The 15,578-nt window shown below is 48.2% G+C and overlaps 1 protein-coding gene across 1 annotated transcript in view; it reads right to left on the bottom strand.

Moving 5' to 3' along the window:
* Positions 1 to 637: 637 nt before the first annotated feature.
* The window catches only part of grm4 (glutamate receptor, metabotropic 4), a gene marked incomplete at both ends in the record, with an annotated part of 70,107 nt that continues 55,166 nt past the window's right edge, over positions 638 to 15,578 (bottom strand). The window contains 4 exons of the mRNA XM_080545607.1: positions 638 to 687; positions 3,007 to 3,247; positions 10,938 to 11,873; positions 13,035 to 13,171. Coding sequence (XP_080401733.1) covers positions 638 to 687; positions 3,007 to 3,247; positions 10,938 to 11,873; positions 13,035 to 13,171 — 1,364 coding nt within the window. The remainder of the gene's footprint in view (positions 688 to 3,006; positions 3,248 to 10,937; positions 11,874 to 13,034; positions 13,172 to 15,578) is intronic.

Raw genomic sequence — 15,578 nt, 5'->3', positions numbered from 1 at the left:
TTGGAATGATTTTTCGAGTCCAGTCATGTTCTCGATGTAACTGGTAAAACCTAAACAAGCATACACAAACAAACAGAAACCCCCTCCTTGCAATGAAGGACTGTTATCTTCCCCGCCTGTTGTTTTTGAATCTTCTAGAAGGATTTGAGAGTCTTGTTCATCACTGATCACTCAACTGGCAGACGACAGCATCACACCTGAAGTTGATCCACAGATCCTTGTTGTTGTTAACATATGAGTCTTGCAGGCTTTAGAAGAGGAGTCCTTTGGAGAAGAGAGGGGAGGGCGTACCGCAGCTGTGATGGAAATACTCGAGGCAGCCCCGTCCGTGAAGCCGTCTGCTTGGTGGCTCCCACAGACGAGTGTTCGTCCGCAGCGGCTGACAGAAGATGGATCTGTAGTTGTGATCTCCTGAGGGTCGCCTCTCTCTCCCTGCGTCTCTGTGTGTCTGTCCTCCTCTCCGCACCCGTCTGTCTGTCTGTGTCTGTCTGTCTGTTACCAGGGAAACCCTGCTTGTATGATTCCCAGATCCCACCATACCCCCTCTTCTCTCTTTCTTTCCTCCCGTTTTCCCACTGCATAAGACCGTTCTCACCGCGAGGTGACAACCCTGAACTACGACCATGGCCTTCCTCCCCTAGATTGCATGGTTGCTGTAGCTGATGTATGTTTGTTTCGTGGCGAAAGCTAAAAGAGAGGAGAGAGAGAAAAACAAGAAAGAGAGAGGCAGTCGAGGTTAACACCCTCAGGTAAACAGTACTTAGAGACGGTAGAGCCTGGCGCTGTGGAAGGATGGGGTTATTAGACAAATGTTGTTTCACGGTATTACTAGCTTGTGCTTCTCTGAATAAAGGCGTTGTGGGATTCTGTGGTGGTGTTTATAGAAGTGAACGAGCGTACAGTACTCCTCCACATTCACATGGAAAGCACGCCTTGCCACGTTTAACCTCATACAGGCTTAGCTGTTGTGTTTGCTCTGTGGGAAAGGAGAGGTCAGTCATCTGTCCAGACCGCCACCCTCCCCCCGCCTCCCCAGACCTCCACCCTCCCCCCGCCTCCCCAGACCTCTACCCTCCCCCTGCCTCCCCAGACCCCAGCTCCCTGGTCAGTACCGTGTCATCTGATAAATCAAGACATCTTCCACTGTTGTTTTTTTGCTACAGGAATGTTTCATTTCCATGCTGCTGTTTGCTGTGTACTGTATGTGTCCCTATGGCAGTGACAATGACAAATGGTGCTTATTGAAACCCTCTGGCCTGCGCACAGCAGGCCATCAGGAGGGACGCTGCTATCACATCTAAGCATGTCTATAGTGCACACCGCTCACACTGGTGGTAGCTGCTACTGTTGTAGTAGCAAAAGCCCCTTGTTTAACAAACCACTCTCATAGTGTATGTGCACAGTGTGTGTAAATGTAAACGTAGTGTGTGTACACTACAGTGTGTGTAAAGGTAGACTTTTACGTAGCACAGCACAATGATCATCGTCCTTCTCAGCAAAAACCTTCACAATTGCTATCGACGCGAAAAAGTTGCAGCTTTTGAATAATCCCCGAATAGCTCCCGTGGCAGATGGTGGCAGTGCTGCATGCATCATTAAGATGTTCACCAATAGGGAGGATATCTCTGTTAACAGACCTGACCGATTAAGACGCAGGCGAGCGAGTCTGGGGGGCGGGGGACGGGGGGATGAGGGAGGAGGGTGGGGGGTGGGGGGGGGGGGGGGTTTAGCAGTCACCTGAGTAATTTCTGCTGAGTGGATTGTTGTTGTAGTCATTATTCAGCTGGGTTGTCGCGCCGGGCTGCTGCTGATACCACGCAGGTTTATTGGTATTGAAATTTTGAGGGCGGGATTAGAGGTCCGGCTGGTTCAGAAAGGAAACTAATTTGCTTCTCAATTATTTACAGCAGACTCTTCTCACAAACGAAATACCTGTTCGGCATGTGTGAGCAAATTGTTTGACTGTGAGATTCTGCCAGATGCATTTAAATAAAAACAAAGAGGTTGTTGATTCTACTTTAAATGGATCTCAGACTGCTTGACCGCTCCGCAACGACAGGTCGTCGGTGTTGACGTAGTGTCGTAAACTGAAGACGTCTCTTCAGGCGACATCTTGAATGTCCCTAATGACCTCTTCAACCCCCACTACCCCTCTGCACAGTTTCTCTACTGTAAATAATAGCCAATAATAATAGCAATAAATATGTATCTTTTTTTTTTATCAATAATTCCTTTTTTTAGCATTGTGACTGCCAATGGCAATTGGTCCTAACATAGATTTTTGCTTATGATGACTGATGGATAGATGATTCACTTACTCTAGACGATAAGTACTTGTTGTAAGTCGCTTTGGATACAAGTGTCTGCTAAATGTCAAACATGTAAAATGTAAACGGTTGGACTTAATGACTTCTCTCAAGGCCGGGCTTGATGAGGAACCTCGCCACAGATCTGAACACTCATCAGTAGTACCTCTGGTATAAAAGCTCTCTACATCCTCCTCCATGCCACACACACACACACACACACACACACACACACACACACACACACACACACACACACACACACACACACAGCAGAGGAGGGGGAGACGTTTTTTTAATGCCTTCTCCTGAATCACTGTTCACACATTTTGGAAAAACATATTTTCTTTCTAAAAAGAAAGTTTGCCGGCTAGTTCCCCAAACCCATTGAAGTGTAAAATAATTAACGGTGAGCATTTTTCCGGCATAAGTAATGATTTGACTCTTCTGCCTCATTATCAGAAACATGAACGCAAACCGGGGTGACCTTTGCCCTGTGTTTTCTCCACACCCTCAGCTCAGGGGAGGCTGGCAGAGGTAGGATGGGGTTGTTACTTGAATACGAAGAATACGATCACACCAAACCCATGTGTGTACCACTCCCCACTCCGTTCCATGCAATAACCACGACCGCCGCCCACTGATCTACTTCTACCTCCGGCGGCCTCCCCTCCCCTGATCTCCCCAGCGGCCTCCTCACCTTGCGTCTCCTCACACAGCTCGGTCTTGGCCTCCCCGTTGGGTCGGAGGCTGGCCTTGGGGTTGAACTTGTTGGACATGGTGGCGGCGGTGACCACGGCCTTCAGGCTGCGCGTGCGCTTGGGCACGTTCTGCTCCGGGTGGAAGAGCACCACGTAGACCTTGGGCATGTAGAGCATCCCCAGGGACACGGAGGCACTCAGGCTCACGGAGATGGTCAGCGTGGTCGTCTGGATGTACATCTGGAACGACACCGTGGTTAGTGTCACAGTTAGCCTTATACTATTTCTCTGTTTAAAAAATAAAAAAAAAACTAGGTTTTAGAAGAAGGTGATAGGAGAAGGTTTTTCCTTCTATCAATGGATTACTGGATTACTCTTCCTGCTACGAATGGTGGACTGATGATTCACATGCTTAGTATTCAAATGTATTGATTGTAAGTCGCTTTGGAATAAGGCGTCTGCTAAATGCCAAAAATGTAAAAATGTAGCATCACAGTTAGTGTCACAGTTAGCATCACAGTTAGCCCTGCAGTTAGCATCACAGTTAGCATCACAGTTAGTGTCACAGTTAGTGTCACAGTTAGCATCACAGTTAGCGCCGCAGTTAGCATCACAGTTAGTGTCACAGTTAGTGTCATAGTTAGCATCACAGCTAGCATCACAGTTAGCACTGCAGTTAGCATCACAGTTAAGGCCAATGCACACGGCGTGCGATTTTGTCGCACAACAACATTCGATTCTCAATTCACACCAATGAATGAATGAATGTGAATGGAGAATCGAATGTTGTCGTGCGACAATATCGCATCGCACGCCGTGTGCATTGTCTCGTTGGGTCTCATTCAAAACAATGGAATCGAATTCGGCGGAGCGACAAAATCGCACGCCGTGTGCATTGGCCTTTAGTGTCACAGTTAGTGTCACAGTTAGCATCACAGTTAGCGCTGCAGTTAGCATCACAGTTAGTGTCACAGTTCGTGTCACAGTTACCGCTGCAGTTAGCATCACAGTTAGTGTCACAGTTAGTGTCACAGCCAATGTCACAGTCGCGCTGTTTCACTGTGATTACCGTTACTGTATTGTTCCATCAGTGCTGAGTGTCTTGTGGTTAGAGAGGAAATAGGTTATTACATTATGTTGCCTGTTAAATCAAATCAACATTCATTATTTGTTTTCTCAGAGCATGCTCCAGATCACCTTGTTGGTTCATGTTCTTCTAGTTTTAATGGTGGTCACGGCAACCAACTCATTTCACCATAACACTGCACCGATCGCCTCCTATGCTGATACGCCACAAGCAGCCCTCTAAGAAATAAACAACTTTTTGAAAATGATATCCATGATTTAACGTTCAGAATCACGGGGGAGGTCATGCTTGCTGAGTATCATTCTCCCTCTCTCCGTTCTCCCTCTCACCATTCTCTCTCTTTCCCTCTCTCCTTCTCCCACTCTCCCTCTCTCTCCGGTCTCCTTCTCACTGTTCTCTCTCTCTCTCCTTCTCTCTTCCTCCCTCTCTCTCTCTCTCTCTCTGTTCTCCCTCCCTCTCTCAGCCCCGGTGGCATTAATGAGAATCTTAATGAGGGCATAAAAGAAGAGGAAGGTCTCTGTGGAAGTGTTTACATTGTGACAGTGTGGATCCTCCGGACCGCTTGAGAAATAGTGATTAAGGCCTGGCTAACATTAAAACAGTGATTAAGGCCTGGCTAACCCCATTAACCCTCGGCGACAAATTGATAGGACCTTCTGCCCGGCACAATCACACTCCACCCTGGCTTATCTTGTCGCCGCACGCCCTGGGTCAATGTTCATCCATCATTGATACACTGTTGACCGGTGAATTCTAATCAGTTCCATTTGACCAGTGTCTCCTGGGCTGTAATCTCCACCATGGTGTCCCCTGCTGCTGCTTGTCACTGTAAAGCAGCGCCGTAAAGCAGCAGGTGTTCTATGGTGTTCTCTATGGTGGTCTCTATGGTGTTCTCTATGGAGCTCTCTATGGTGTTATATGGTGTTCCATGGTGTTCTATGGTGTTCTATGGTGTTCTCTATGGAGTTATCTATGGTGTTCTATGGAGTTCCATGGTGTTCTCTATTGAGTTCCATGGTGTTCTCTATGGAGTTCTCTATGGTGTTCTATGGTGATCCATGTTTCTTTTCTCACAGTTTTCTCTGTGCAGTTTTCTGTCTCATCTCATCCACCTCCAGACATGCCACAATGGAAGATGGACAGATGGAGGGTGAGGGACTTGGATAAGAGAAGAGAAGAAAAGTGCAGCTGTGGTGGTCTTCCTCCAGCAGTGGAGAGACTGTGATCTAGAGCACGGGCTCTGGGCTCGGCTGCTCTGGGCTCGGCTGGTGTCTCCGGGGGAGGTACTATGACACCAAGCGGTTCTTTAGATCATGTATTCATTGGAAGAAATTAGGAAAAAATATCCTGTGGCCCTTTCATTTAGAACAAACCAGAACCTCGGACGTTTTCGTGTGATAAAGCAACTAGAAACTAGACCCCTATTGGTGATCACCAATATTTACAATTAGCAATCAATCAATCAATATACCAAACGCTGTCTGGACATTATCTCATTAATGAAATTAACGGAACCCAGTTATGTTGCCTGGTTCTGGGGTTCTGTACTTGGGAGGAAAGGTGTTTGTGACGGTAGTCCCTCTCTGTAGCCGAGCTCATTAGGAGGCGGCGCTCCTCCCTGATGGACCTGATCTCAGAACAGCTGACGGAGGCGGGATGGAGGTGCAGTATTACACACCTCTCTCATCACCATGGCGTCAACCCGGCCCCGGGCTATATATGCACATACGCCGCGTCGCAGCCTTAATGAGCGCACAGAGAACAGGCAGGAGGATGGGGAGAGGAGGATGAGGAGGAAGATGGGGAGGGGGGGGGGGTGGGAGGGAGGTGGGGGGGAAGAGGATGGAAGGGAGGATGATGGGGAGGATAAGGAGGAGGGGGGGGGAGGAGGATGGGGATGTGAAGTCCTGCGTGGTTCGCTTCTAAACCTCAGTGTCTAGGTGCACGCGCACAGGAAGGACGCCCTGAGTTTTTTTTTTTACACGTTAGATAACACTTCCCTTGATCTCCGACCTAAAAAAAAGCATCGACTCTTTTTCAGCTGTTGACAAAAAAGTCGAGGTCCTCCGAGACCCTGTCGTTTTAATCATCGTTAAGCTCCGTCGACACGCTCCGAAACGACCGGCCGGGAATAATTTCCGCTTTACGTCTTTTCACACTTTGCTGCTTTTGCACGGTCACTTAGCGTGGCGTGCGAGGCGTGCGAGGCTCAGCACTGTAGCATATTGGATCAGGAGGGAGTGTGATTATGGTCTAATTAAACTAATAAACCAACAGAGGCCCTCTGGGGACGTGGCGATGTGGTCGCTGCAGGAGGGCGTGATTAACACACAGCACTGTGGTTCTGCCTCTTGATCAGCACCGCACCCCCAGAATGGACCAGTCAACCCCTTCAAACCCAGAGGGGCTTGTGGACTGCTAACCAGAGTAACTGCTGTGAAACCCACCATCCCGACGATGGTGTTCAGGCAGGGTTAGGCTGGTGGAGGACGGGCTCTGTGAGGGGATAAGGGAACGTTCAGCCTTTGTCCTCTAGGGCAGTGACCCGTCATCATTGGGCCTGTTGGACCGAACCATGAGTTTATGGTGTTCATCTGCTGTATGTAGAAAAACGATAGGTATGGAGAACGCCTATCAGAGTCGTAAGCCTCTGGAAAGCCTACTTAATGTTCGTGTCATTGAAGTCCTGTTCAAGTGTCTTTTGTATTTGAGCTTTGGTCTTTTGAATCTCATTTCTGACAGAAAAAGCTAGGTTCAGGCTTTTAAGAGAGAGCCGGTCTTCGCATTGGATCTTTCAGACTGTGGTGGAGAGATTATCCTGGGCTTAGTACAGGTACCTGCGGAGGATGAGGACAGCTCTGACATGCCAATACATGGATCCATAGCCTGCTGCTATAGCACACAGCCTCCCATTAGCACATAGCCTGCCCTGAGCCCAGAGCCTGCTCTAAACACAGAGCCCAGAGCCTGCTCTAAGCCTGGTCTTAGCACATAGCCTGGTGTCAGTACATAGCCTGGTGTTGGCACATAGCCTGCCCTTAGCACATAGCCTGGTGTTGGCACATAGCCTGCCCTTAACACATAGCCTGGTGTCAGCACATAGCCTGGTGTTGGCACATAGCCTGGTGTTAGCACATAGCCTGGTGTCAGCACATAGCCTGGCGTAGACAATGTTATCTGGTGTTGTTGAGCTTGCGTGCTCTCATACATAGCACAGTGACACCGTTCTCGACAAGCTGTTGACATGGCCGACAACGCAACGGCCACCCCATAAAGAGCTAAACAAAACCCACTCACTCAATCAGCCATTCAACACTGCATTGGCTGCCCTCTTCTGTGTGGGCTGACTGCATTTGAATTGAGTCCATTGTGAAGAGACACTGATTTAGACTTTCTTCCCTGGGTCTGCGGGTTAGCAGGTTAGTGAGGTTAGCCAGCATCCACTCTCATAGCTATCATCAGGCTCAGTGATCACACGCTATAGATACGCCTGATGTCTCCCCGTCTGAATAACGTTCCCGGGCCTCCGACGGCCCGTCACTTACCCTGACATGGGATGACACTTAAATGAGAACGCTCCGAGTGCCGAGGTGGGGGGGCCGGCTGTCAGCGGCGGGGGTGACGAGCACATAGGCAGACAGATAAGGTAAATCAAGACCACAAGGAAGCGGGGCCATTTAATTGCTCTAAAAGACGTGCCATCACAAGCTGCCGGGTATCTGTTGTGCTTGTCACTTTGGATGATTACGAGACGCTTTTGTTTTTGCCGTTAATTTCTTTAAAAAAAAAGGGACACACTTTACGTAAGAGCCTTGGGAGTCTGTCACGGCGTTCCTTCTTCTTGTTTGATTTGGAAATTAAGCGTTTTGGAGTGTGAGTGGCCTCAGCGCTGTGTGGCGTGCCAGAGTGGGTTTGTTCAGGGCAGGCGCAGTGTAATCTATAGGGGCAGATGGCAGCAACCACTGTAACTCAACACTACACGGTGTTCTAACGTCCTGATTTCCACCCACCTCTGTACACCTGAAGGTTCCTGTTCGTCGGTTTAGGATGAGTGTCGTCTAACGGGATTAGGCACTGCGGTAAGCCACGAGGCTGCAGAAATTGGAGGGAATTTCAATGTGGGTTTATGTATTTCATCTGGTAAAGCTCGAGGCGACGGTGGAGTTTTTCCCCCCTAATGAATTAAAGTTATTGTATTTCGTTCTCATTGTGCCGCAGTTTTTCCTGAGAAACATTTGAATTAATGAATGGCTAATGCAAGCAGAAAAGGCCCTCTTATCTTAAGCTTCTGAGAGAGAACTTGTTCCAGGTTTTCTAATTGAATTAGTTGTGCTGGGCTCCCAGTGTTGTTATTCAAAAGCCATGCTAGCTAATGGATTACCTCATCCACAGAAAGGCTGATGTTAATTAAATCTCTCTCTACGATATCACAATTCTCTCTCGTCTTCGAAGGCGCCGAGAGGAGATCGACAGCTGGAACAATGCCTGCCGAGGTGACATCACAGATTCGGAGCTTTCCGCAGAAAGGTTTCTGTTGACTTTGTTCACATTAATTGTTAATTGTTGCTGCGAGATCTAAAACGGGCATGTTTTACCGTACGCCCCTGCGTGGGTGTTAATGCTTAGGAACGTAATGTGTTGATAGCAGACTGGAGCTGAAAGAGGCAGAGGCAAACGCTGCATAATCATCAACTCCATGATCATCAGTTCTTCTTTCGCCTGTTCTCAACTTCCAACATGTTAATTCGCAACATACTTTAGATGATCCCAGCAGACTCACAGACAACGCAACACGAATGTTTGACATTTTCACACCACTGACTGCATCCAGCTGGCAACAGTTATATGCGAGGCAGCGTCCCCCCCAAAATACACAAGGCATGCCCCCCCCCAAACTACACTGCCCCCCCCCCACCACCACTACATCATCGGTATTGTAGCCCCAAACTACACAAGGCATGCCCCCACACCAAAACTACACTGCTCCCCCACCACCACTACCATCACTGGTATTGTAGCCCCAAACTACACAAGGCATGCCCCCCCCCCCCCCAAACTACACTGCCCCCCCACCACCACTGCCATCACTGGTATTGTAGCCCCAAACTACACTGGGCATGCCCCCCAAAACTACACAGGGCATAGCCCGCCCCCCCACCATTCCTCATTCCATCCCTTGCGTTACAATCCCCCCCCCCCCCCCCAGTAGAAGCCCGTCCTCCAGTCCTCCATGTCCTCCCCTCCTGACCCCTTGTTAGGCGCAGCGTTCCTGTGGGAGCTGGTCTGATCCGGGCGGGCAGTCCTCCGTGTCAGGCTCATTGATGTGACTGTGATTGATTGGTGTGAGCTGTTGGTGGCTGAGCAGGTCATGTGGCACGAGGCCGACACACATGACTGTATGTGGGGCGCCGCGCTGCGCCTGAGGAGGTTGAGGGAATCCTCTTAACCGCTCCGCATGTTCAGTCTCCAGTTTTGATTTCGCCGTTCTTTTTCTGTCTTTTGAATCAGATTCAAATTCCTCGCCATGTCATTTGAATTGTTTTTTCCTCACTGTCAGACGTAAGCTGCAGAGTCATACAATACCGCGCGATGTGTAATTCCAGTCTTCATAAAAACCAAGACTGCAGGGGAGATTAAAACTTAATGATTACAAAATGAGAATCGGTGGCCTTGGCGTAGTATATATTGTAGTATAAGCAGTTCGGCATTCTTCATGTGTAGTCGTGCCAGGAATGTCTCGTGCAAAACAGCAGGGAAACAGTATTTGTATTTAAATCCTCCCATATCCACCTACACAGAACTCAGCACAGGCCTTGTATAATAACACAAAGGTTCAAAGAAGCTTTCTATACAGAAGCCACTGCATTAACCCAAGACATAAAAGAATTAACCTCATTCCCAGGCTAGTGAGCAGAGCCCATAAGTCTGGCATCAATGACTCAAAACCTGGCCTTAGCGGGACTGGATTTAATGAGAAAGTATTTATTATTATTTGATTTCAGCAAATTACAGGGCTGCAAGGCGTAGCGCTGAATCAGAAATGTGTGGTGTGTACGCACTCGGGGAGGAGGGGGGGGGGGGGGGGAGCTGTGGGAGATGATGGATGCGGGGTAAAGCCAAGGCCAAGTTTGACGCAGTGGTCCACCAGATCTTTCATGCAATTGGGCAGAAGTTTCTGGGAATGAGATTATGACAGAGAGATAGAGGGAGAGGGCGAGGGAGAGGGAGAGGGCGAGAGAGAGGGAGAGAGAAGCAGTGTATAGAATCCTTGTTGTGTTTCTGCCGATTCCTCTGGAGATCAACACAAACAAACAGGAAAAAGAAGAAAAAAAACAGAACCAGGCGATGTATAGGGAAGGTTATACTGAAATAGTTATAGGGTCTATAGGGACAGGGGGTGTTGTAGGGTGTATAGTTACAGAGATAGCTATAGGGTGTATAGGTACAGAGATAGTTATAGGGTGTATAGGTACAGAGATAGTTATAGGGCAGCGGTTCCCAACCTTTTTGGACTCGAGGCCCGCTTAAAAATCGCGAAAGTATTCGTGGCCCACACAGGCATTTTACGCCCGTGTACATTTTTTTTTTTTTCAGGAATTAAAAGTTCCGGCTGTCACGTTCCGGCTGGGGCGATCAACGGATGTAGGTCCTACCATAAGTTCCTATCTATCGGTATCACACTGAAAAAATACCATGATTGCTTTTTTCTTAAAACGTTATTTGTAAAAAAATAAATAAAAATACCATGATTTGGCGGCCCACTTGCACAGGTTGGGAATCGCTGTTATAGGGTGTATATGTACAGCAATAGTTACAGGGTGTATAGGTACAAGGAGCCTTTACCTTTTCTGCTGACTGAGACGTCCCGAAGAAGATGGGGATGAAGGCCAGCCAGATGATGCAGGTGGTGTACATGGTGAAGCCGATGGGCTTGGCCTCGTTGAAGGTCTCGGGCACGCCGCGGGTCTTGATGGCGTAGACGGTGCAGGTGACCATGAGCAACATGCTGTAGCCCAGCAGGCAGATCAGAGACAGGTCGGAGATGTCGCACTTCAGCACGCCGCGGGCCAGGGCCGGGTTCACCGCCCGCTGGTCCTCGTAGTCGATGACGGCCTGCGACGGGTCCACGCCGAACCAGATGCACACGCCCAGCAGCTGCACCGACGTCAGGCTGAAGGTGATGACTAGCTGGGAGGCCGGGGAGATGAACCGCGGGGCGCTCACCGACATGCTGCCCTGCTCGAAGATCCGGTAGATCCGGTTGGTCTTGGTGAGCAGCGCCCCGTAGCTGAGGCTCATGCCCAGGCCCAGGAAGATCCGCCGCAGGGAGCAGATGCCCACGTCGGGCGGGGAGATCATCAGGAAGGTGGTGGCGTAGCACAGGAAGATGCCCGTCAGGAGCACGTAGCTCAGCTCGCGGCCCGACGCCTTGACGATGGGCGTGTCGTTGTAGCAGATGAAGGTGACCACCACCAGCACGGTGGCCATGATGCCCAGGACGGCCAGCAGCACGGGGAACACCGCCCAGGGCGAGCTCCACTCCAGCTTGACGATGGGGATGGGCCGGCAGGACGTGTGGTTCTCGTTGGGCCGCAGGTCGAAGCGGCACATCTTGCAGGTGAAGGTGTCGGCCTGGTACTGGTAGCCGTCGCAGCGCTCGCAGTGCCAGCAGCAGGGCATGCCCTTCACGATCTTCTTGCGCTCGCCGGCCTGGCAGGGCTGGCTGCAGATGGAGCGTGGCGTGTGACGCATGCCGCCCGGCCAGTGCATGGCACGGATCTGAGGGAGAGGAGAGACGGTGTGCCCGTTGGTAGAGCACGACACTAACAACGCTGAGGTTGTGGGTTCGATTCCCACTGGGACCAATGTATGCACTCACTGCAATGTAAGTCTCTTTGGAAGAAAGATTCAGCTAAAATGACATATATGAATATTATAATAATGAACAAACACTGTTTCTTCTTCCTATGTGCTTGCTTTGTGTGAGCGATTTCCCTCTCCATTCGAAATGCCATTATAGATAATGAGTATTTTGGCATTTTAAAAGGGTATATTTTGTGTTGTAATATTATTAGCTTTCTTTCCTTGAATGGTGGTTGTTCATAGTTCATAGCCCGCAAATCCCCAAATGTACATTTAATTAACAGCTCAAAGAATCCTAACGAACTAAAAGCTCTTTTGGAATGAGAAGTGGCACACGCAGCACAGTGAGGGCCAGTCTCGACTCTGTTGTCTTTTGTCTTATTGGATTTTTTATTAACTATTGCCATTTTCTCTTATTGCTGCAGTATCGTAAAAATGAAGCCTAAACTGTCTTAGCTACACTTAATGGGATGTAACAATGAACTGGATTCTGATTCTATATTAACATTAGCAAAACAGCACCCATCTCTATATTGGCATTAGCAACAGCACTGTGTGTGTGCGGCATCAGAAGAGGAGGTGAAGCTGACGACCAAGGTCCTCTCCATAGCAACGTGTTTTCTTATTGCTCCGTCTTGTCTCGCCCCAGGCACTCTCTCTCTCTCCATATTCAGCGACAACATTATTCGCAGGACAGCGTTTTGTAATTCACTTTTATTGCTTCATGAGACCCATGACACCCTGTGTCCAGCAACAGTAGTGTTTCTCCAAGTCAGACAGTGACGCTGTCTGAAGGCATTACAGCCTATGTGGCTATGTGTATGTTCTCCAGCTCTTATTGCACTCTTTCATCACAATCCACATTGTTAATCATTAACACCCCCTCAGGATGTTTGCATCTTTGAAGATGGGGGGAGCTGTAATGGCTGAAGAGAAATCACTAACTGCACAGCAGCTGAGTGGAACACAACAACCCGCCGAGGCTGTCTCTCCTGTCAGAGCAGCGGAGCGCTACAGGAGAATATGAATGAGCTGGGATCTGGTCAGAACCTGTGAGATCAAAAGAGTACGACTTACATTGAGATACAGCTGATCGGCCCAGTGGCCGATGATCTTGTACTCTGCGGTCTCGTTCTTGATCTGGTACTGGTAGATCTCGTAGCGGCCCGGGGCGTCCCCGTTGGCGTTGAAGAGCACCGGGTTCCCAGCTATGCCTGAGAGACAGACGACACGTTAGCAGAACATATACATGTATGTTATACCCATAATTATAATGTTCTTTTCGTGTCCTCCAGTTAGGCGAGGGTTGGGGCAGGGGGGAAACAAGTCGTGACGTTAGAATTATAAGGTTCTATCTCCATTTTTGGTCAAAATGTATTTTTTTTACATAATCTGATCCATTAGGTGTTTATTAATGCCTGTGTGGTGTTATTTTTTTAAAATGTTGAAATGTTTTAGTTAGTAATTCATAAAATACAAAGGTTCCATCTCACAAAACATAATGGAATGTAAAAACTTTGACGCTCAATATCTCTGAACTGCCCGAAACGGAGATAGAACCGTATAATTCTAAGCTCACAAAGTATTAGAAATGGTGCAGGCGATGCTATTGGATAGAATTAGGTTCTGTTTTTCAAAAACTGATCCATCCCTTGAAGAAGAAAAAAACAAAAAAGCCTAGTGGGTTGGCAGCTCTGCCTGTGAGGGATTCTGTGCACATGCACACAGTGGTGTAAGACCATGGGTGTACCGGTGTATTTCCAGATGTATTATGCTCAACACCATGGGTGTACCAGTGTATTTCCAGATGTATGATGCTTATTCATGACAGAAACGTTGAATGCAACAGATCAGTCTGACGACACGTGTGAGATGGGCCTGGGGCGGGGGGGAAAGATGGGAGGTGGCCTATAATGACATGCCTACTCGCCCTCTACTCAGAGAGATGTCATCTGTACTCAGAATGATGTCATCTGTACTCAGAGAGATGTCATTATGTACTCAGAGAGATGTCATCTGTACTCAGAATGATGTCATACGTACTCAGAGTGGAGTCGGTTGACCTGTTGTTGTGTGGAGAAATTATTTGAAACCGTGTGTGTGTGTGTGTGTGTGTGTGCCTGCGTGCGTGTGTGCGTGCGTGCGTGTATGTCATAAAGAGAGAACAGCCGGTGTTGTAGTGTTTCATTGGTGTTTTCCCTGACCATGTTTTGGTCTGAGACATAAGACACTGCAATGATGCGTCACATGACCAGGCGCCTGTCAGCATGTCAGTCCTCAGATACGCGTCTCGTCTCCTTCATCTCATCTCATCTCCTTCAGGGCCTCTAATAGACACTTCAAACACTTGTCTACTCTGATGAGAGATTGAAGCCTCACTCCCCCCCCCCCCCCCCTCCTCTCCCTCCCCCATCTCCCTCTTCCCTCCCCCAACCCCCTCCGTGTCCCAGTTAAGAACAAGGGGCAGAGTGTGGCAGATCGTGGTGGTGATTTTCTGCGGCTGACTATTGTTTTTTTCCCTTCTTTGTTTTGTTTCCCCGGAGGAAGGCGCAGCGGCACCCTAATCCACGTCTCCGTGACTCAGCCCCTCTGGATTAAGGCAGCGCTGCTGTCTGCTCCGACATGTGTCAGTGACAACGCAGCCCACATCACAAAGCAGGGGCTGCAGAGTAGATGGATTACGACGCTTGATGATTACTCAGATTACTTTTATCTTATTACGAGTGATGGATAGATGATTCACTTACTTAGACACATGTATTAGTTGTAAATTGCTTTGGATAAAAGGTGTCTGCTAAATGCCGAAAATGTCATGTCATGAAGTCAGACTTGCTACAAACACACTCCACTCACTGCAACTCAAGTGTTACATCTGTAATCTGTAATAATTTGTGTCTGGTGTTTTAATCATAGTCGTTTGGCTGTTTTCCCATGTGTTCCTAGTACGTAGTGGTAGGAACAGTATTGTTATTGGTGGTTTACTTCTTCTTATTCTTTACCTGGCTTTGGTCAAATAGCTCAAAAAGTCCCTGGCCAAAAATGTGCATGCCACAACTAGAGAGCATCAGTAACTATGGCGGAAAGAATGACCATGATTAGACCATAGGTGGCGCTATACTAACCAAAAGTAAATAATTAACTTGGCATTTCCACCCCGTTTCTGCAGGTGCAACATTTGGCCAAACTTATAAACATTTACTTAAAATCAACTGTAAGTCTGATTGGTCCAAAATTGCACATGAACATGCGTGGTGCATGTCTCTCTATAGGGTGTTCAAGGATAAGAGATCCATTACAAGATGACGGAGAAAATTATATGAAAACAAAAAGTAATTGGGCCAGAATTGTCTAATTCTCATAGATTTTACTCTGTTAGGTAAAGTCCCTGACCAAAAATGCTATAAATGTGCATACCACAACTAGAGAGCATCAGTAACAATGGCAAAAATAATTACCATGATTAGAACATAGGTGGCGCTATAATAACAAATAGAAAATCAAGTAGCTTCACAATGCTGGCATTTCTACCCCGTTGTATGAAAATGTATGAAACGTACATGTATGGTACATATGTGTCTTTCCTCTTGGGGAATATATTTGCCTCAAAGTCCGCCATGATGG

Source organism: Nansenia antarctica (genome assembly GCF_963989245.1).
Source record: "Nansenia antarctica genome assembly, chromosome: 15".
Taxonomy (NCBI): Eukaryota; Metazoa; Chordata; class Actinopteri; order Argentiniformes; family Microstomatidae; genus Nansenia; species Nansenia antarctica.
This window is presented reverse-complemented; position numbering and strand designations above follow the sequence as displayed.